The sequence below is a fragment of the Coffea arabica genome, chromosome 1c, assembly GCF_036785885.1.
Source record: "Coffea arabica cultivar ET-39 chromosome 1c, Coffea Arabica ET-39 HiFi, whole genome shotgun sequence".
NCBI classification, from domain to species: domain Eukaryota; kingdom Viridiplantae; phylum Streptophyta; class Magnoliopsida; order Gentianales; family Rubiaceae; genus Coffea; species Coffea arabica.
In genome coordinates this window covers 2,770,767-2,793,369 of record NC_092310.1, presented here as the reverse complement: position 1 = coordinate 2,793,369, position 22,603 = coordinate 2,770,767, and the positions used below count along the sequence as shown (strand labels likewise).

The 22,603-nt window shown below is 39.5% G+C and overlaps 2 protein-coding genes across 2 annotated transcripts; one reads left to right on the top strand and one right to left on the bottom strand.

The window, feature by feature from the left end:
• Window positions 1–14,074: 14,074 nt before the first annotated feature.
• On the bottom strand, window positions 14,075–14,557 carry LOC140038285 (uncharacterized mitochondrial protein AtMg00310-like). The gene has a single exon (XM_072083484.1). It carries the CDS (start codon window positions 14,555–14,557, stop codon window positions 14,075–14,077), a length of 483 nt encoding a protein of 160 aa, XP_071939585.1.
• Window positions 14,558–20,348: 5,791 nt separating this feature from the next.
• On the top strand, window positions 20,349–22,062 carry LOC113696892 (UDP-glycosyltransferase 74G1-like). Its single transcript, XM_072047956.1, has 2 exons — window positions 20,349–21,034; window positions 21,340–22,062. The coding sequence occupies exons 1-2, from the start codon at window positions 20,402–20,404 to the stop codon at window positions 22,060–22,062; spliced, it is 1,356 nt and encodes a 451-aa protein (XP_071904057.1). The 5' UTR covers window positions 20,349–20,401.
• The last annotated feature ends 541 nt before the right edge of the window (window positions 22,063–22,603 follow it).

Here is a 22,603-nt window from a genome sequence, read left to right as displayed (position 1 = left end):
AAAGGGCACTAAATCCGTCTCCTATTCTGTTAGATAGGTCATTTTTAAGCACTGCTAGGACGAAAATAGATGTAAATGAGGGTACCTTGTCGATGGAGTTTGATGGGAAAATTGTAAATTTTAATATTTTTGAGGCGATGAAGTACTCAGATGAGACTAACTCTGTTTATGCTTTAAGTGTTGTTGAGCCCCTTGTACAGGAAATATTTGAATTGGATGGGGTTGATGCACTGGCAGTGGCATTGGCCAAACATCTTGAGTTGGGAGCAACTCTTGATGTAGAAATAAGTGATGAGCTATACCACGCTGTTGGAGCACTGCATTCGCTCCCACCAATTTCCCCAAGGTATGAGCTTACTTCTGTTTTTGTACCAGAAACTCAGGCAAAATTGTTGCCTTCTATTGTGCAGGCACCTGAGTTGGAGCTCAAGCCTCTCCCAAAGCATTTGAAGTATGTTTTTCTCGGGGACAATGAGACACTACCAGTTATCATATCTGCACACCTGTCACCAGGGCAAAAAGACAGACTAATTCGTCTTCTTCGAGATCATAAGGAGGCGATTGGGTGGAGTGTAGCAGATATCAAAGGAATTAGCCCCTCCTTATGCATGCATCGGATCCGGCTTGAGGATGATGCAAAGCCAGTTAGACAAGGGCAACGGAGATTGAACCCACTAATGATGGAAGTGGTAAAGAAGGAGATACTTAAACTCCTAGAGGTGGGATCATCTTCGCCATCTCAGATAGTCCTTGGGTGAGCCCCGTGCAAGTAGTCCCGAAAAAGGCGGGAGTAACTGTTGAGGAGAATCAAGAGGGTGAGATGGTCCCGGTGAGAAAACCCACAGGATGGCACCAGTGCATTGATTACCGGCGTCTGAATGCTGTGACAAAGAAGGACCACTTCCCTCTACCTTTTATTGATCAGATGATAGAAAGGTTAGCTGGCCGTGTCTATTACTGTTTTCTTGATGGTTTCTCTGATTATTTTCAGATAGCGATAGTACCAGAAGATCAGGAGAAAACTACATTCACCTGCCCCTTCAGTACATTTGCATATCGGAGGATGCCTTTCGGCCTCTGCAATGCCCCAACAACTTTTCAGAGGTGTATGGTAAGTATATTCTCTGAATATGTAGAAAAGATTATTGAGGTGTTTATGGATGATTTTAGTGTGTATGGAGATAGTTTTGATGAATGCCTGGATAATCTAGCTTTAATTTTGAAAAGGTGCATTGAGACAAATTTAGTGTTAAATTGGGAAAAGTGTCATTTTATGGTAGATCATGGCATTATTTTCGGGCATGTAGTGTCGGCCAGGGGTATAGAAGTAGACAAGGCAAAAGTCGATATTATTTCTGCTTTACCTTACCCCGCAAGTGTGCGGGAGGTGCGCTCCTTTTTGGGTCATGCAGGGTTCTACAGGAGATTCATCAAAGATTTCTCCAAAATTGGAGCGCCCCTGTTCAAATTATTGCAAAAAGATGTGGCATTTGACTTCACCGAGGAGTGCAAGGTGGCATTTGACAGGTTGAGGGAGTCATTGACATCACCACCTGTTATCCAACCTCCAGACTGGAGCCTCACATTTGAGATAATGTGTGACGCGAGTGACTATGCAGTGGGAGCGGTGCTGGGGCAACGGATTGGCAGAGCTGCACATGCAATCTATTATGCATCGAAGGCGTTAAATGGAGCTCAATTCAACTACTCTACAACAGAAAAAGAATTGCTAGCTGTGGTTTTTGCATTATAAAAATTTAGACCTTATTTGTTGGGTGCAAAAATAACAGTTTTCTCTGATCATGCAGCCTTGAGATACTTGATGACGAAGAAGGATGCTAAACCAAGGCTCATCAGATGGATCCTGCTCCTTCAGGAGTTCAACTTGGAGATTAAGGATAAAAGTGGGGCCGAAAATTTAGTTGCTGATCACTTGAGCCGCTTACTTGCTCATAAGGAGGAGCCACCATTGAGGGAGGCATTTCCAGAGGAACAACTACTTGCTATTAACTCGTCTGTACCCTGGTATGCCGATTTAGTAAATTTCCTAGTGACTAATCAACTACCTGCAGGGTGGCCAAAAGCTAAGAGAGACAAGTTGAAGAGTGATGCCAAATATTACATTTGGGACGACCCGTACCTTTGGAGACAATGTTCGGATCAAGTGCTCAGGAGGTGTGTAAGTGCAGGTGAATTTCACTCCATTTTAAATTTCTGTCATTCGTTTGCATGTGGAGGGCATTTTGGGCCCAAACGAACAGCTCGCAAGGTGTTGGAGAGTGGTTTTTACTGGCCTACCCTGTTCAAAGATGCTTATTTATTCTGTAAATCTTGTGATAGGTGTCAAAGGGTGGGGAATATTTTTCGTAGGGACCAAATGCTTCAAACCCCCATGTTGTTTGTTGAAATTTTTGATGTTTGGGGGATAGATTTTATGGGTCCTTTTCCCTCATCTTTTGGTTTCCTGTACATTTTACTTGCTGTAGATTATGTCTCTAAATGGGTGGAAGCTAAAGCCACCCGTACTAATGATTTTAGAGTGGTTGCAGAGTTCTTAAAATCTAATATCTTTGTCCATTTTGGAATGCCAAGAGCTGTGGTTAGTGATAGAGGGACACATTTCTGCAACAAGACTATCACAGCCTTGTTTCGAAAATACGGTGTACTGCATAAGGTATCCACACCGTATCACCCGCAGGCAAACGGTCAGGCCGAAGTGTCAAACAGGAAAATCAAGTCGATCTTGGAGAAGATGGTGCGTCCGGATAGGAAGGATTGGAGTTTAAAACTAGAAGACGCACTATGGGCGTATAGAACCGCGTATAAGACGCCAATTGGGATGTCTCCTTATAGACTTGTTTTCGGTAAGGCTTGCCATCTCCCCGTGGAGTTCGAACACAAGGCGTTTTGGGCAGTGAAGCAGTGTAACATGGGATTAGATGAAGCAGGGGTCAAAAGGAAATTGCAGCTACAAGAGTTAGAGGAAATAAGAAATGAGGCGTATGAAAATGCCACGATCTATAAGGAGAGGAGTAAAATCTTTCATGATCAGCAGGTTTCTAGGAAAACTTTTGTAGTGGGGCAAAAAGTCCTCTTGTATCACTCAAGGCTTAAACTTTTTCCCGGTAAGTTGCGTTCTCGTTGGATTGGACCATTTGTCATTTCTAATGTGTTCCAGTATGGTGCAGTGGAAATCCAAAGTTTAAAAACGGAGAAAAAGTTCGTGGTGAATGGCCATCGTTTCAAACCTTATTATGAGGGTTTCTATGTTGAAGAATTAGAAGTTGAACACCTCCAAGATCCACTTTGTCATGCTTGAGGGTTTCGGCCATGTCTAACCAAAGACATTAAAGATAGGCGCTACTTGGGAGGCAACCCAAGACTATTTGTTTCAGTTTTCATGCATTTTTTAAGTTTTAGTTATGTATTAGTGTCAATTGATGGTTTGATGTTTTGTGGCAGGAGATTAGTGGTTAGGCGTGCCCACGCCAGGTGGTCACGCCTGAGGAAAAGGAATTTTCGCTCAGGTTCTGCGAACTCCATAGTAGTTAGACGTGCCCACGCCAGGTGGTCACGCCTGACGAAGGAAATTTTCGATCAGGTTCTGCGGACTCTATGGCAGTTAGACGTGCCCACGCCAGGTGGTCACGTTCGAGGGGAAGAAATTTTCGATCAGGTCCTGCAAACTCCATAGTAGTTAGACATGCCCACGCCAGATGGTCACGCCTGACGGAGGAAATTTTCGCTCAGGTTCTGCGGGCTTCAGGGCAGTTGAGCGTGCCCACGCCAGGTGATTCTGGTTAAAAAAAAAAAAAAAAGGGCGGCGAAAAGACGAAATTGCCCTTAGTCAAAAAAAAAAAAACACAAACTTCCGTAGCCCTACTTCTTCTTTTCTTCTTTCTTCTTCCTTTTCTATCTTTTTCTTCTTCTTCTTCTTCCTTCTTTTCTCTTTGTCCGCCGCCGCCGGATCGCGCCTGCCGCCCCGCGCGCCGCCATGCGCGCCTGCTGCCCAGCCTCGCGCGACCTCGCCCAGCCTCGCGCGACACCGCCCAGCACTTCGCGCGACCTCGCCGCCGCCAGTCTCGCCATCTGCGCAACTCAGCAGCAGCGAGCCAGCTGGTGTAACAGCCTGCTGCTCAGCCGCGTCTCGCGCCACCAGCAGCTTCCCCATCTGCGCGCTGCCCAGCGCGCGCCTGCTCCACCTGCGCGCCGCCAACAGCATCTCTCCGCACGCCAGCTCCAGCAGCCAAGGCGCGCAACCAGCAGCTCCAGCCGTGCGGCCTCCGCACAGTCCACCAGCCCGCGCGCCACTCTCCACCGCACAGCAGGAGCCAAGCGCGCGAACTCCAGCAGTCATTGCGAGCGACTTCCAGGACCAGCCAAGGCCATGCGCGTTGCTCTTCTCCACCACTCTGACTGACAGTCGAAAATAAACTCCGGTGATTTCTTTTCAAATTCCTGTCACTTAGCTGAGGCCAGATTCTTAATTTTTGTTTAGCAGAGGACAGATTTTTACTTTCTTAGCTGAGGCCAGATTTTCAATTTCTTGTTTGATTTTGGGTGCTGTGATATATTTGTGGTTGATTGTGGTCTATTTGTGAAATTTGGTGCTCAATCAGAGATATTGGGGGAAAGATTTCACTCTGGTTGTTTCTTTAATTAGTTTGGGGGAATTTTGCTGCGTTAGTCTAATTAAGTGATTTTTGGGTTGATTTGGTAGTGTTTGGGGAGTAGTCTGCTGTTCACGTGTTTAATTAGTTTTTGGGTGCAATTTTTATTGTTTATCTACTTAATTGATTTTTGGGCTGTTTGGTTGCTATTTGTTCAATTGTTGGTGCTTGGAGCTGTGTTTGGGGACCCTTTTGCTTTGTTGATTCACCACCACTCCATTTTACCCAACTTCACCTTGACTTTGCCCTTTTTTTTTCCAATCCCCAATGACTAAACCGAAAACAAAAGGCAAGAACAAGCCTTCCACTTCATCTCCTCAGCCTACGGTCCCCTTAGAGGGACCTGCCCCATCGACTGGGCCTGGAGGGCCCTGTACCCGCCTTGGACGGAATAGGAAGGTTCATATCTCCTCTCCGGCCCATTTTGGCGGTAATTTGACCTTCACCCGGGCTGCCGACAAGGAGCGGTATGCTTCGGCTTGTACAAGGAAGATAATTCCTTGTAAATACATCCATGGCCCTACACTTGATTTGCTAAACCTGAGGGATGAGGTCACGCAGCATTTGACTAATGTAGGTTGGGCCCGCTATGCTTCTATCAATCAACCTGCTTTTACTGAACTCACGTGGGAATTCTATGCTACCTTCGAATTTAATATCCCTGATGAATTCTCCGTTACCACTCCTGGGGTAGTGAGGTTTCGATTAATGGGTAGAGAGTTCAACCAATCTATCACTGAGTTCAATTTGGCTCTTGGGTTTATTGATATTCCTTACTCCCAGAGTGAGGAGTATATGCACAGTGCGTGCGAATATATAGAGCCATTTTTCTCTCATTACCTCGATTATTGGAGTGGTTTGTCAGTTGACCAGCAATGCTATGACCCCAGTCAGTCTAAGGCTTCTTATCTTAAGAGCGCCGCCTATCGTTATTTACATAGATTCATGGCTTATAGTTTCTCAGGTAGGAAGGATAGCTCGGGTACTCTGACCAAGCCCGAGTTCTTTTTCGTTTGGTGCATGGTCACTCGAACTAGGGTCAATTTGGGTAGCTGGTTCGCCCTCCACCTCCGAACTGTGCTAAGTAAGAAAAATAAGCCATTAATCTTAGGCTCCTTTATCACTCAGTTAGCTGTAAATTTTGGGGTTTTGGACTTGAATAATCATAACTTGCATCGTGCTTGTATTATGGAGCCCCTTGATTTGGTTTGTTTGGAGAAAATGGGTCTTGTGAGACAGGTAAATGGTGCTTTCCAGTTTGCCCCTCCGGGGTCAATCTCCGTTCCTCCGAAGCGCAGAGCATCCAAATCCACTGCCACGGAGGCTGGTGGCCCGTCAACGGATGTACCCGGACCATCCTCTTCGGCACCCCCACCATCTTCCTCCGTCAATAGTCAGCTTGCAGCCCTCCGGTTCCAGATGCAGCACATGGACACTCGCATGGATCGGATGGAGCGTCAAATGGGCGGGATGGCCCAGAATATAGCGCAGTATCTCCATCACGTGGGCTTCCGCCCGCCTTTCCCTCCGCAGCCATGATTCATTTCTGCCCTCCTCCGTTTTAAGGGAAGTGTCGTTGCCCCAATACCTCTAATTTGGTCTTACTTTGCTTACATTGAGGGCAATGTAAGGTTTAGGTGTGGGGGAGGGTTAACTATGCTTTGGTTGTGTTTTTAGTTGTCTGATTAAATTTTTCCCTTGCCTTAGTAGTTCCTTTTTTTAAACTGTGATGAATGCAATTGAGATATGAGTGTACGTAGCAAGTTCATGCCATGGGGTGTTATATTTTCCTCGATAACGAATTGATTGATGAATATGCTGAACTCGACATAAATTTGACCACTCGTGCGATTTTTGAGCCTAATTTTTCATTTTTTTGAGTGGTTAGTGCACATGGTTTGTCATTCTAGAACTTGCTCGGTTATGCATGTCAAAATCACATTTAAATGAGTTTAATGCATTGAAATGATAGGGCACCTAGGAATGAGCCATTTTTGGACTTTCTTAAAACCAACCCTTGGATTATTTACCACTAGAGAGCCAAGTTGAGCCTTAACCCATATTCTTTGCTTGAGACCCCAGCTCTTAGCCGTGAAACCTCTTTAGACTTTCTTTTTGAACCTCGTGTGAAGAAGTGCTTTGATTTCATTATACGGACTTTTGGAGTACTATTCGAGGGGCATTACACCCATTTATGCATCGAAAAAAGAAAAGTGAAAAAAAAGAAAGGGAAATGTGAAAAGAAGACAAAGTGCAGGAAATCAACAAGTAAAATTGATTTCTATGGTGCTGGTCGGGTGTTCACGAAAAAAATAAAAAATAAAAAAGGAGAGGAAAAAAAAAAAAAAGAGAAGAGACAAAAAGGGAAGTAGATGAATGAAAGGAGGAGAAAAGAAAAGTCGAAGGTTGCGGTAAGTGCTAATTTGCTTCACTTGTGTAATGGTCGAGATGCCTTGAAGTTCCCAGTGTGCAAGAATCTGTGTAATGAATTTCTGAGCACTTCCTTTATACTTTTACACCCTCTTGACTCTTTTTTTTTATCCTACCTTCTCACCCTAGCCCCATTACAACCTTGCAAGTCCCTTGATTGCTGCACTTAAATTCATGAGTAAGCGGTGGAGATATGATATATGAGCAAGCTTATGGTAGTGTCATTCTATTGTGTTGTCTTGAGAGCCATCTTATATACATTTCATATACACTTTGGAGTGAATGAGTGCACTTTAAACTGCGAGAATTGTTGATTTGGTATATTCTGATTTCGATAAGGTTATTGGGGAACTTGGGATACCATTCTTGGTGTGAACTGCTGTGATTTGCTTAGCATCTTGATTGTACTTCTGAGTTAATTATGCTTGAGGGCAAGCATAGTTCAGGTGTGGGGGAGATTGATAGGTTGCATTTTAGTGGGTATTTTGGGCGTTATTGCATAATTAATTGACTGAATATTTTCGTTAATTGGGGGGATTTTACTAATATTCTGTTTTGGGTGCTAATTGCAGGAATGGGTGCCGAAAAGTGCTTAAATTCAACTTTTAGAAGATTCATCGTACGTGGGGCCCGCTGGAGAGAAGAAGAAATCTAACTGTAATAGATTTTATTTTAATTTTATTTTCTATGGGAGGAAGTCTTGTTTTTAATGGTGGGAAGAAATCCCTTCCCGAAAATATCGGACACAAAAACAGAAGGAAGTATTTAGACTTCCGTAGGGAGGCTTAGGTTATTATTTCTTTTTCTTACGTTTTGCTGGGAGAGGCGGCAGCTTTGGAGAAAAAAGCTTCCTCTCTGGACTTTTGTATTTGTTTTTTTCCATCTATGGTTGACGGCATGATTCTGGTGAACTTTTCATAAGCAAAAACCGAATTGAAAAAACCTGGGCCGTCGTGTGTCTTTTGCTAGCAATCAGAGGAGACAAGAGCCTCCATTATTGACTCTTCCATGGCTGGTTGACCGAAATTGGAAGAACAATAAGAAGCAATTGAAACCTTTCTCTCGTACGTTTGTTTTGTGAGGGACCAATATGGGCCACCATTGATGACCACTTGCAATAAGAAAGAAAGCAAAGAAGGCCGCAGTTGTGGACTTCTGGACATTGCCTTCCATTTCGGCTTTGACCAAATTAAATTGAGAGGGATTGAACGAGAGCTAATTTCTTGCGTTTGCTGTGATTAAGGAATCGATGGCTTCTTCCAACCCTGTACGCGCGGCCTGTTCACTAATGGGGAACTAAACCCCTAATTCTAGTCAAGGGGACTACTGACGATTTGGTTCAGCGATTACTGTGAGATCGAATTTATTTTAACTATTTCCTCCATTGATTAATATTTATATATTTCCGGTTTCTAATTGTTATAGCCTTATATATGATTGATTAGTGTGCAATAATTAATTGTTTATATAGGCTATTTTGCTATATAGGGGTAATTGAATCCGTAATTGTTCGTTATCTCTATTCCAGTAGCAACTGGCATAATTGGATTTGTGTCAGGGGAATATTTGATCTGGCTTGAATAAACCCTCGTAGCGTGTTTGTTGGTCAGGATTGGGCCTTTCTAATTAATAATGCAATCTAAAAATTAAATCCTACGGTCGTACCTAGGGTTGTTTTCGGGTTAGAGAAATAGCTAACGGTCGTACCTTAGCTATCGACAAATTAAGGAAGGGTTGGTTGTTTATCGCGTGCATGACAACTATAACCAATCTATTAATAAATGTTGGAATTATTTTTGCATCAATGATCAGCGCATGAACCATTTCTGAAGTATACCCTTGGCTAGAGTTTCTCTCAATTATTTCTTTTAATTAATTATTTTCTGCATTTAATTTGTTCAGTTGGCATTTAATCCAAAACCCCCCCATTATTCTTGATTTGAAAAGAAACAAATATCTATCCAGTCCCTGAGGAGACGACCCTGCTTACCACTGTCTACTAGTTAGGGAATTCAGTTAAATAACTAATTCAGGTATATCGGATTAAGCAAACTCTTCGGGAACAGGGTGAATCAAGTAACCCATTGCACACCTAGAGTCCCTGCTCCAGTACTCGAATTGATTACTGACTGTTTCAGGTGGTAGTTAGGATTTATTTATTATTATTGCACAGGTTCGGCACCTGTCACCAAACAACGCCTTCAACTCCCTAGACAGCTTTTGAAGGATTGTTCTTTGCAAGAAATGCATCAAGCATGTAACTTCTAGCGAAATATGTATCTACTATTTCAAAGACATCACAAATCCTTCTTCTAGCTAAATATGCCTCTACCCTGATCCTGATTATTGTAACTTTTCAAAGTATTAACTCATCTTTCAATCAATCCACAAATTCTTTCATTTAGGATTAAAAAATACATACCGTAATCTAGAATTTTGGTGTTATCTTCTTCATTCATTAACCCGGTTAGCTTTCCCCTTTCAAGACTTCAATCACCAATTTCCTTCAGATGAATTTCAATCAGCTGGAAGTTTGCAATTTGGGTTTGTTTTATGTTGAGATGAATTGTAGGTAATGTTAGGTTAGTTTTGTGTTTTTTTATGAATGTTTAACTAAAGCTTTGCACCTAGTTTCTCACATTTCTGGTCAATAGTGAGTTGGTTTGTCACTTTTATCCTTTAAAAATTGGGCATGGCATATGTACTGACTGAATTCCGGCCAAATTTTGCTCGGAAAAGTAAAAAGAGACCAAATGTGATCATTTTTTGTTTGTTAACAATTAAAGCTGATTATTTTCATTTTGAGAGACTAAATTTTCACATCAGGTTGTTCCTTTAGAACTTGATATGTACGATCAACCTGCAAAACAAAAGTCAAAGAAAGAGAAATAAAGTAATTTTGGCTAGGTGATCGAGGCGCGGACTAGGTCGCTCTCTTAAGACGATTCGCGTCCCTCTCGAGATTATACCTGGTGTAGAAGGTTGATGGCACATCGCTTCTGGGATACAACAGGCCAGCCTATGCTGTTGCTTCTAATAAATCTACACAATTTAGAGAAGCTAAAGCTCTTCTCAACACCTAACTAATGCTCAATAGAAATGAGAGGAGGATAGTTTTTTTTTTGAGATAGCAAGAAAAGTGTGTCAAACTTGGTTGATAGTGACCTCTATTTATAGGCTAAATTTTTAGGAGTATTAGAATACCACCATTAAATGGAATAAATGTGTCATATTTTTCAGTTACAAAATTTGAAAAGGTGTCTAGGTCATTGTATAATAGTCAAAATTCAATAAATAAATTCTTAAAACCTAATCATTACATAGGTTACAAATACAAGACATAAATCTCATAAGTTACCCTTTTTAATGGTGATCTTGTAACTGAAAATTCATTTCAAAATTTGTAACTTATTGCATTTGAATTCAAAATAATCATGTGAATGAATTCAAAATAATAATGATATTTTTTTTAAAATATCCAATAGTGATATGTGTGAAGGATTGGCGTAGCTCTCCCTATTTTGAATATATCACCCAAGTGTGAGCTGTGTCAGCACCAAGAAGAATCTCAAAGAGATTAGGAAAAATGCGAAAAAGTGGAAGGATTTGGCAAGACAGGCATTTGAAGAAGGGGGGAGTTCAGATGTAAACATTAAAGACTTTGTGTCAGATTTGGCTCAATCATGACGAGACAAAAGAGTTTATTTTGTCCTATATTTATTTATTTTTTTGGTGGGGGAGGGGTGGGGTTGGTAGGAATTGATTTATTTTCTCCATAAATAATCAAAAGACCGCAAGGTATTTGTCACCTAAAATTTAGGAAGAGTGACTGAAATTGACCTTTTTGGTTGCCATTTTTGGCTGTTTTTTGTTGCCATTTTGCCAAACTAATTTTGCACAACCTAGCTGTTCTCAAGATCACGTGCATTGACGGTTCAAAAAAGTTATGGAAGCTTAATCATGAAATACTAACCCTCTTCCCCTTCCCCTTCCCCTTCCCCTTCCCCTTCCCAAAAAAAAAAATGAAGTTACACCCCGCGATGTGTATACCACCAGAACAAATATAAATATTTAAAAAATAAATAATAAATTTAGACACTAAAATTACATACATGTAGAACAAATTTTGTCCTTTTAAAAAAATAAACAATAAATATAGGCACTAAAATTACATACATGCACAACAAATTTTGTCCTTCTTTTAAAATTGTTTTCCCAAATTCAATCTCATCACTTCAATTTAAAATTGAACCATGCCCATCATGAGTTGTACTTTACAATCACAATTATTTAATCACCGTCACGCGTTGTCCTTTAATTTTTCTATTATGAATGTCCTTCCGTCTTTTTATTTTTTGAGTCGTTGGGAACAGTAGGGAAAAGGGCAGCCAGCCTATGATTAATTAATAAAAAGAGCTTATGGTTAATTGACTCGTTATAAGGACAGAAGTGCTAATGTTTTAAAACTTGTATTCATACATGTACACAATCAAATTATCGTAACGGATCTTCTGTCTTACTTTTTATTATATTATTATTTTTCTTTATAAACATTATATTTTAGTTCTTTTTTGTTTCCTTAAGATCCAATAACTATTAATCGAGTAATATACAAAATTTAACAAACTCAAAAGATCAAAATGCATAAAAAAATGAGTTTTTTTTTATGAATTTTCTGATGTATTTTTTAAAATTTTTTATTATATATTGATTTTTTGAAACTGTTATTTTTGGTTATTACTCAATTAATAGTTATTGGATCCATATAAAATAATAATGAACTAAAATATGATATTTATGAAAAAAATAGTAATACAATAAAAAATGGGATAGAAAGTAGCACAAGAAGCGAGACAAAAAATTCGTTACATAAAACTATTTACATACTGACCACAAATTAATAAACATGACTTCTTTTATTTTATTTTTTGGGGCAATAACTTAAGCCAATTTTAAAATCCGAAGAGCCGTGCTTCTTCCTTCATTCTATTTTTTAAGTTGTTCGGAACAGTAGGGAAACGGGCAACCTTTGATTAAATAATAATGAGAGGTTATGTTTAAACTATTCATCGAAAAGGACATATGTATTGATTTTATAAAATATGTATTCAAAAATGTACACAATCAAATTATCACATTGCCTCACAAACTAATACCCATGCCTTCCTTTTTTATTTTTTATTTTTTTATAAAAGGGATAATTTCATTCTGGTATTTGCACTAATGACAGCAAATACATCACACGGATACATAGATAAAAAAAATCAACAAATTTAAAATTGTAATATGCTTGATCATAATATTGAAACTCCGAGAGCATTTTCCATCAAATGATTATCACTGCAACCCATGCCTTCTTTTAGTTTATTTTTTTGGGACAGCAACTTAAGTTTACATTCTCTTTCATTAATTAATGTTCTTAGCAACCAGCTCGTGTAAACTCAATTAGTAAGAATAGATACTTGTCCGGATGAAAAAATAGAAAAAGATACTTGTCCCGAGTAATGTCCCATCCCACGATGATGACCTCAAATGAAAACACTTAAACTTTTCTTCACCCAAAAAAAAAAAACTAATGCACCTAGCATGCCCTTCCGACCAATTTTCCTTGGTATCTATCAGGCAGTAGGGTAGATGCTCGAGGAAAGCTAAAACATTATATTTATTTCAAAATTATTCTTGTTTATGCACTATTTTTTTTTTAAATCTCGAGCCATATTGAGAGGGCGTTTTTTTTTTTGGTCGAAACGTTAGATTGTATTTCATCACAAAATGTTTACTGTAATTGGACAAAGGTCCAAACAAAAGAGACAACTGTCCCATGATGAACCTTGATGCGTTAGCATCTAAGATTGGAATTTACCTATTCTTCATCAAACCAGCTATTAAGAGCATGCAAGCTCAGTTTAATACTATCTAGTTTTCCGGTATTAGTTACTGAAAAGGAGCACTGATGAAACAGGCTACTAATGGACTGAATATCCTCTCTTAGAGTTGCCAACCACCAGCTACTATGTCTTGAGTCCACAATGTATTCCTTCAGTTTACTGCTATCTAGCTCCACCTCTATGTTTCACCAGCCTTGATTGGCAGCATTCATTAGAGCTAGTTTGACAGCTTCTGCTTGATCTTGCAGTGGATCTCCTGTCATTCTTTCTCTAAGTGCCCAAGCTGCATGTAGTAGTCCTGAGTGATCTGTAGCCGTAATTCCAATTCCCACTGTATATTGATCCTTGTCCATTTGGGTATGGATCTTTAACAGTATTCCTATGCTCCTAGCTTCATGATTTTGTTCAATCCCTTGTTGTACACCTGTTTCTTGAATGCTCCTTCTCTCTTTCCTCCCTTTGTTAGCCTCTTCAAATTCCATCCACTCCATAGAAGCCTTTTCAATTATCCTGTGGGGTTCCTTATCCTTCTGATTGAATTCTCTATTGTTTCTGCCTTTGCTAGAGAATGTTGACTGTGAGGTTGATTTGCTTATGGCTTCCCCTGATCATCTGGGCTTCTATCACAGCAGACCACCACTTTTGGAAGTTATTTGTTAGGTGCACTAAGCCATCCCACTGCACTGGAGCCATCTCCCATATTTCCTTGGCTTTCTTGCATTGAAACAACATATGTCCTAATGTTTCCACACTTTCTCCACAGCCTCCACACATGGGATTATCTTTGTTTGTTCTACTGAATATTAGCTCTCGGACTGGGAGAGCATCATGAAGACATTTTCAGATGAAAACGTTCAGTTTTTGCTTCATATTCTGATTCCATAGTGCTTTCCAGACAATAGTGGATGTACCTTTGTAGCTTGGAGTAGCCTGTTCTCCTGCGTTTCCACCTTCCTGTTCCCTTCCCTTCATCAATCTCTTGTATCCAGATTGTACTGTATACTGCCCATTCTGAGCATGTATCCAGTAGTAGCTGTCTTTTCTTCCTGTCACACTTATTGGTATGCTCATAATACTTTTAGCATCTTAAGGGCAGAATGTCTTAAAGATGAGAACTCTATTCCACCTGCTGTTGGTGATCAATTCTGAGACCTGTTTCAATTGGCATTCATGTGGCTTATCAATTGTTGGTTTTCCATCTGACCTGTTTGGGATCCACTTGTCTTCCCAGATTCTTGTTCCTCTGCCATTGCCAATCCTTCTCCTTATTCCTTCTAGCACATCCATTCTTACAGTTGAAATATTTTTCCAGATCCAGGAGGCATTATTGGGGACCATACAATTGACAAGAGACTGCTTGGGATAGTATTTCTCCTTCAAAACCTTACTAACAAGCAAGTTTGGTTGAGTAATTAGCTTCCAAACTTGTTTTGCCAACAAGGCTTTATTGAACATTTGCAGGTCTTTGAATCCCAATCCCACAGCCTCTTTATCCTTTGTCATCTTCTTCCATCCAATCCAGTGCACCTTTGCCTTTCTGTCTACCTCCTCCCACCAATAATTAGCCATTCGGAGCTAATCTCTCTACATAATTTGGAGTTCAGTCTAAAACAAGACATGGTATGTATTGGCATAGCCATTGCCATTGATTTGAGCATTATTTCCTTTCCTGCCTGACTCAGTAATTTGTTCTTCCACTATTGCAGCTTTGTGTCTATAGAATTCCTGATAGATCCAAACACTTGCTCTTTTGTTCTGGTTATGATCATAGGCAGGCCTAAGTATTTACCCTAGCTAACTTGCTGCATTGATCCCATGACCTGATAGATTTCTTCCCTCACTATTTGGCTCGTGTTCCTGCTAAAGAAGACTGTTGATTTGTCCATGTTACTGAGCTGTCCAGTTGCCTCTTCATACACCTTTAGGATCTTTCTAAGTTTTTCAGCTTCCTGAATACAAGCTCTGCGAAACACTAGGGAATCATCTGCAAAGAACAAGTGTGTAATTGCTGGAGCTCCTCTACTAACTTTTACCCCTGTCAACTCCTTTCCCACCTTTGCTTTCTATAGGAGATTCGAGAATCCCTATGAACACAATATGAATAAATAGGGAGAGAGGGGATCGCCTTGCCTTATGCCTTTGGTAGGGGTAATGTACTCCTTATGTTCACCATTGATGTTGAATTAGTATGTAATTGAACTAATGCAAGATAATATCCAGCCTATCCAAGTGGAGCAAAATCCCATTTTTTCTATTATGACCTTCAAAAATTTCCATTCCACCATATCATACGCTTTGGACATATCCAGTTTCACAGCCATGAACCCAACTCTAGCATGCCTTCTATTTTTGAGAAAATGCATTAACTCATGAGACAGGATAACATTATCTAGTATTTGGCTACCTGGAACAAATGCAGATTGATTTTTACTGATACAGTGAGTAAGAAAAGGCTTTAACCTGTTAATCAGAATTTTGGCTATGGCTTTATAGACCACTTGGCAAAGGCTAATAGGTCTATATTGCTTGACTTCAATGGCACAATCAACTTTAGGAATCAAAGAAATAACTGTATGATAAATGGCTTTAAGCAAAACACTGTGGTGGAAAAAACCTTGGATTGTATTTACTAGATCCTGTTTAATTATGCTCCAGAATTTTTGGAAAAACAAAGTGGACATACCATCACTCCCAGGAGCCTTATTAGGACCCATAGAGAAGAAGGCAGCCTTGATTTCATCTTCTTTTACTTTGTAGTCAAATCCTTGTTCATTTGGTCAGTTATGGATATAGGAATCCCATCTAATGTTTCTTCTAGATCTTCTATTTCTGAAGTCTTAAACAGATGATCATAGTAAGAAGCAACCTCCTTTCCCACCTCTTCTTCATTCATAGTCCATTTTCCATTAGACTTTCTCAAATTCTGTAGCCAATTCCTCTTCCTCCTTCCTTTAACCATTGCATGGAAGAGTATTCTTGTTCCCCTCATTCAGTCATCTCAATCTAGATTTCTGATTCCAGTAAGCTTCTTCTTCATCATAGGCTTCTTTCAATTGTTTCTTAGCCTCCTGCATTTGTTGTTTCTTATTGTCAACATTTAGTGCCTTGATGTCCTCAATCTTTTTTTTGCATCCATTGATCTTTTCTAGTGAATTCCCTTTCTTACTGCTATTCCATTTTAGAAGCTCAATTCTGCAGTTTTTGATCTTCTGAGTCACTTGGTACCATCTAGTTCCTTCACTTGGAATGTTCCATGCATCCTTGACTACATTCTCTACCTCCTTGTGCCACCTTTTATCGAACTGAAATCTTTTTTTCCTTTTCCTTTTTTCTTTCTGCGTTTCCAATATTAGCATGCTATGATATGAGGCAATAGATTCAATGTGCTTGCAACTAGCCTTATTATAGCACTGGGACCATTCAAGGGTACATAATCCCCTATCAATTCTTTCTTTCACTTCTCCTTCCCCCTACCAATTATTACACCATGTCCATGGCTTCCCCTCAAATCCTATGTCCAGAAGTTGGTTATCATTTATGAGATTCCTAAAATCCGGGAGACTCCTATCATCTCTAATTCTTCCCCCCCTCATTTCTTATCATTTGATGCTATGTCATTAAAATCTCCCATTATTATCCATTTCTTTCCCCATATAGCTTTTCTTCTACCTATGACATCTCATTGTCTCCTCCTTATCTGGTAATCACTACTAGCATATATACTAATGAACCATCAACTCTCTTTTTTCTCCTCATCTTCAATCTTAGCCTCTATAGTGAATGTTGTCCCTACTAATTCTGTTATCTTGACTTCGTTCCTCCACATCATTGCCATGTGGCCTCTACCACAAACATATTATCCATATTCAAATTTTTTTTAATTTTTATGTAATTTTTCCTATTTTTCGTTTCACTAAGAAAGATAATACTTGGGGAGAGGAGTTTGCTTTCCTCCTTCAAGTGGGGAGCTGTCACGGGGCTCCCAGCACCTTGGCAGTTCCACACCAGTACTCTCATGTCTGTTTGAGAGACCAGATTGGGCTGGTCCCTTCCCTCCTTAATTCACTAGCATTGCCCCTATCAGTGCTCTCCTTTTTGTTTCTCTTATTAGGCTGATCAGTAGAGTCCAACTCAGACATGATTTCATGTAGCATAAGAATCTTCCTTTTGGTATGGACACCAATCCCATTTTCCGAATTCTGGATCTCTTTCAGTGGCCTCCTACCTCTTGCACACTTGTTGTTCAAGGCCCTTGTTTTCCTTTCCCTTTTTATTTCAACTTCTTTGGATTTGTTGTTTCCCTCATCCACCTACATATCCGTGTTCATAGGCGAGACCTCATCCTATTTTTTACTATCCTCACCATTCCCTATGCTCCTTAGTTCTGAAGAGGTCCCCTCATTTTTTACTTCCTCCTCCTCCCCTCCCTCTACTGGTTCTGTCATCTTAATTAACTCATTCCTCTCCACAACTACATCCCTTATCCTTTCAGTTATCTGAACATCAAAGTCGTCCCTATGATCTTGCTGAGCATCATGGATACACACATCTTGTAGTGATTTTTGGCCTTGCCTCAAGGTTTCTTCAGTTGTACCCAGAGGTTTATCCCTGCTTAGTTCACTTATGGGAGAACTTGCCTCCTGCCCTATATGTTTCCCTAGGCTTTTCTTTGATTCACTCACCATTTTGGAACCCCCATACCTGTCTATCTGGGGTATAAGTGCTGGAAGCAAAGCCTTTTTGAGGAGAGCCTTTCCCAGTTTGAGCTCTCAACCATGGCCCGTATTGATTTTCCTTTTGCCCTTTTGCTGATGGTAATATTGGTCGTGCACTTCTTTTCACTACGGCCAATAATCCCACTCTTATAGCAAAAGTCAGGGACTCTCCCATATCTAAAGTTTACCCATTTCAAAGCTCCGTTCATCTTCACAGCTATACCGCTTAACAAAGGTTGAGTCATATCAGCTTTTACCATTAGCTTAATGTGCTTCCCTTCCTTTCCTCCAGAATTAGAAATCAGCACCTCCTTGAATACCATCCCAATTTTCCTCCCTACTTCTTTTGAGATCCAATGAATTGGAAGATTCCACACTTGTACCCATAGTGAGGCAAACTTAAGAGCTTCCATGCTTTCTTCAATTCCTTTCTCCCAACTATTGAGTACTAGAATTTGGCTATCTATCACCCATGGACCACCGTTCAGAATTCTTAACCTATCATTTTGTTCAGGGATAAAGAACTGGAATAAATTTGGCCCCAACTCTGTTACCGATAATTCTTTTGGGTACCCCTAAGGCGTTGTGACAAAGTTCTTAATCCCAGTAAAATTAGCCATTGTTTCTCCTCTTATCTTCCCAATAATGCTATTTGAACACTCAGACACTCCTGCATTAACATCATCCAGCCCTATCCACGTCCCATTCTGTTCTAAACTGGACAAGGTGAAATTTTTTAACACTTCCTCTAGTTCCTCAGCCATGAGATCCAAAGAAATCTAGCGGGATTCCTCTAGCTATTCCCAACCAGTGAAAAGAAGTTGAAAAACGAGTAAAGAAAATGACTCAAGCTACACTCTTTTCTACGTAAATATGCCACTAGATAGGCATAATACAACCCTAACCATGCAAAAATGCAAAATTTAAGGTATAGTAGAGTGAATCATAACTGTTATACCTGACTGTCTTGCTTTCCGAGAAGGCCCACTAGCATTTAACACCTTTCTTCCTCACGCCTTTTAGTCTCCCTTAGTGGAGCTGGTCAGCCAATCTGAGACATCTTTAATGCGGACCTATTAAATACTCCTTGGACTTCAATGTGTGTCGGTCCTCTGTTTTTCGAATTCGGTCCTACCAATGTTCTCTATCTTTACATTTGTTTGGTTTTCTGGTAAAGATCTGTTGTTGTTTGTGGAAGTGCTACTGTTCATCTGGGAAAAGTTTGTGTTTTGAGTTTGAATCTGTGAATTTTGACTTTTGCCGGGCTGTTGCTCCCACCCAGTGGAGAGGAAGCTCTCAATTTAGAGAAAGAAGGCTCTCACTTAGAGAGAGAATGCCTTGAGCCATATTGAGAGGGCTGCTAATGAAAATTCTGCCCTCTTTCTTTGATTGTTTATGCACTTTACAGCTGTGAATAATGTAGCAGGGCTATCAAGAACGATGTAAGAACATTGAGCTCAAGTTCCAGACATGGTTGGAATTCTTACCTCTGATTAGATTGATAAAAGGAGAAGATCAACGTTGATTTCTTATCAAATGTCGACATTTATTGTGTTAGTGCCGATTGAGAAAAATCCAACCTGATCCAATCAATAGCTATTAGAGGTTAGCTAATTTGAAGATTGTAATTTATAAAAATAGCCATTGTTCTCTGAAATAGCGGCAAGGAAGCAACCGCTCCAAAAGATTTTTACTAGTGTGTTTGTAAATTATTTAAAAATTTTCTTTATGTTGTATTATAAACACGTTTTTTAAAATCTTTTTAATTTTTCAACAAATTTTATGTATCATATATCTTGCATTTCAAAAAAATACTATAATATTATTATAAAAACTTTTCCAAACAATCTTCAATGAAAATAATCTAAAATATTGGCTTTTGGTGAACACAACTATTCCAACTTTGGATATGGGGCACAACTTTAAAAATAATGATTTGATTACGATGTTTATGCTTTTCTTTCTAATTTTACCTTCACAAATTCAAAATTTAAATCTAACTGGTAATATGTATTTGATTATAAAGAAGGATTATATTAAAAAAAAGATTAAAAAGTGTTTTGACTGTTTTAACATGATAAATATTTTAGGATATCTTTAAATAAAAAATATGACATTTTTAATAAAACGGAGGGAGTACGATTACGTGAGTTGGTGGCCGAGGATCAAATATATTATCCTTGTAAATTGGTATGTGTACGATGATATGACAAAGTAAATATTTTAGATGCCAAAAAACAAAGCCTTTATACATGAAGGACAACATGGGAGGCAGGTCAAGAATTTCGCAGATTCCCTATGTAAATGTCACTAGCACAAGAAAGATTGTACGCTTGAGGATATTTCTTGCTGTCTATTAAAACTAATTTATTCAAAATTCAAAATAAGTTCAGAATAGCCGACAATTAACTTTTACGAGGGGTTGAACGACAATTTTTGAGACTTTAACGGCGTATCCACATGCATTTAAGATGTGTTTCTTATGGGCCATTAAGTCGCAAGGCACCAAAATTGACCGATCAGATAAAATCTTATATACATCACAACTATCCCAACTTTGCATTGGTCCATGGCGATGGACAGCACCACCTACTGCGCTATATTAAATTCTAATGTCGTGTTTTCTGCTACAAGTCCCATGCAAAGGTTTTGGAACCTCCAAACAGTGCATTCTCAAATTTCTTGGTTATAGCAATTGATGGAAACTCACAGAGCTCATTGCCTGATATTGCCATATCCCGTCCAAGGTCACATAAACCCAATGCTCCAATTTGCTAAGCGTTTGCAACATGAGGGCGTCAAAGTCACGTTTGCTACAACCAAGTTCTTGTTTGAAACTGTGGATGAAGTCTCAGCTTCTATCTCAGTGGAGACCATCTCTGATGGATATGATGAGGGAGCAAATGGCATTGTACAGAAAATATACTTGCCTAGGTTTCAAAAGGTTGGCTCAGAAACTCTGACTAAGCTAGTCTTGAAGCTTCAAGATTCGGGCCGTCCTATTGATTGTATCATTTATGATGCATTCTTGCCTTGGTGTCTAGATGTAGCCAAGGATCTTGGCGTACGTGCGGGTGTGTTCTTCACTCAATCCTGTGTTGTCAATAACATCTACTACCATGTCCACAAAGGGCTTTTGAAGCTTCCTCTAGAGGCGACTGAAGTGGACATTCCCGGTTTGCCACCACTATTAGCTTCAGATCTGCCTTCTTTTGTTTCTAATCCTGGTCCATATCCAGCAACTTCTCAGCTGGTTGTGCATGACCAAATGGAAAAAATTGAAGAAGCTGACTGGATCTTCTTCAACACATTTTACAGGTTGGAGGAGAAGGTAAGCGTACTTCAATACGTCTTTTTTTTATTTTCTTATTTTAATAGGGAAATTATTAGATTTAAGAAGCCCGGGAGGGAGAAGGAGAATTTGAATTTAAGATTTCTAATTTTTGAGAGCTGAATTTTTGTACTAGATCAAGATTCCCTCCGGCCAATATATCTAATAATACCTACACATATTACAGTCGGGAACCTGAGTCCTTAATGACCATGCCAGTTAGGTGTTTGTTAACTAAAAACTAAAAAAGTGGCATTTTGTCTACTACTATGAATTTTATTGGTTTTGTATTACATATTGCTTAGGTGATTCACTGGATGGCAAAAATCCTACCGGTAAAGACAATTGGACCAACTATTCCATCCGTGTACTTAGAAAAGCGCCTTGAAGATGACAAGCAGTATGGTCTCAATCTTTTTAAGCCAATGACTAATGCTTGCATGTCATGGCTAAATGAAAGGTCAATCAGTTCAGTTGTTTATGTATCATTTGGAAGTTTGGCAGAACTTGAAGTTAAGCAGATGGAAGAATTAGCATGGGGCTTGAGAGCTAGCAGCTATCATTTTCTCTGGGTGGTTAGAGAATCAGAGTCAAAGAAGCTGCCAAAAGACTTTGTTAAAGAAACATTTGGCAAAGGACTAATAATCTCATGGGGTCCTCAGCTTGACGTTTTAGCCCACAAATCTATAGGCTGCTTTATAACTCATTGTGGGTGGAATTCAACATTGGAGGCCTTAAGTTTGGGAGTCCCGATGATAGGAATGCCACAATGGACAGATCAAAGCACGAATGCCAAGTTTGTAAAGGACATTTGGAAAATGGGAATCAAGGCTCAGCCAGATGAAAATGGAATTGTTAGGAGAGATGTCATTGGTCAATGCATAAGCATAGTGATGGAGGGGGAGATAGGACAAGAGATTAGGAAAAATGCAAAAAAGTGGAAGGATTTGGCAAGACAGGCTCTTGAAGAAGGGGGAAGTTCAGATGAAAACACTAAAGACTTCGTATCCAAATTGATTCAATCATGAAGAGACAAAAGAGTGTATTTTGTCCTTTACTCTTTTTTTTTTTTTGGTTTTTGGAGGGGGGGGGGTGGTTGTAGGAATTGATTTGTCTTCTTCATAAATAATCAAAAGACTAGCAGGTATTTGTCAATTGTCACCTGGCAATTGTTGTGGAAATATGGAATTCCTGATGCCTTGATGTCTAGCACATGTTGTCCGTGTACACAAATTGAATCAATATTAATAAAAGTGTTTGCAATCAGCTAGAGTATCATTTAGTTATATAAATTGTATTTTGACATATGGGTAACAAAGTACCTAGTTGTGTTGGAAGAACGAATGGATTAGGTGGTAGAAGAGGAGAAATTATAAGTAAAAGATTTTGGATTTCAGACTTTCAATTTGCAAAAAAAAAAAAAAAATTGTATCTCCTTACGTTTGTTGCCTGATTCTTTTATTGCTGAAATGAGAATAAGGAAAAGGGAACCAAAGACAAAAAAGAATACTAGGAAGTTTAGTTAAAATGGTCAAAAGATAAAAATAATTAACCCTAAATTCAAGAAAC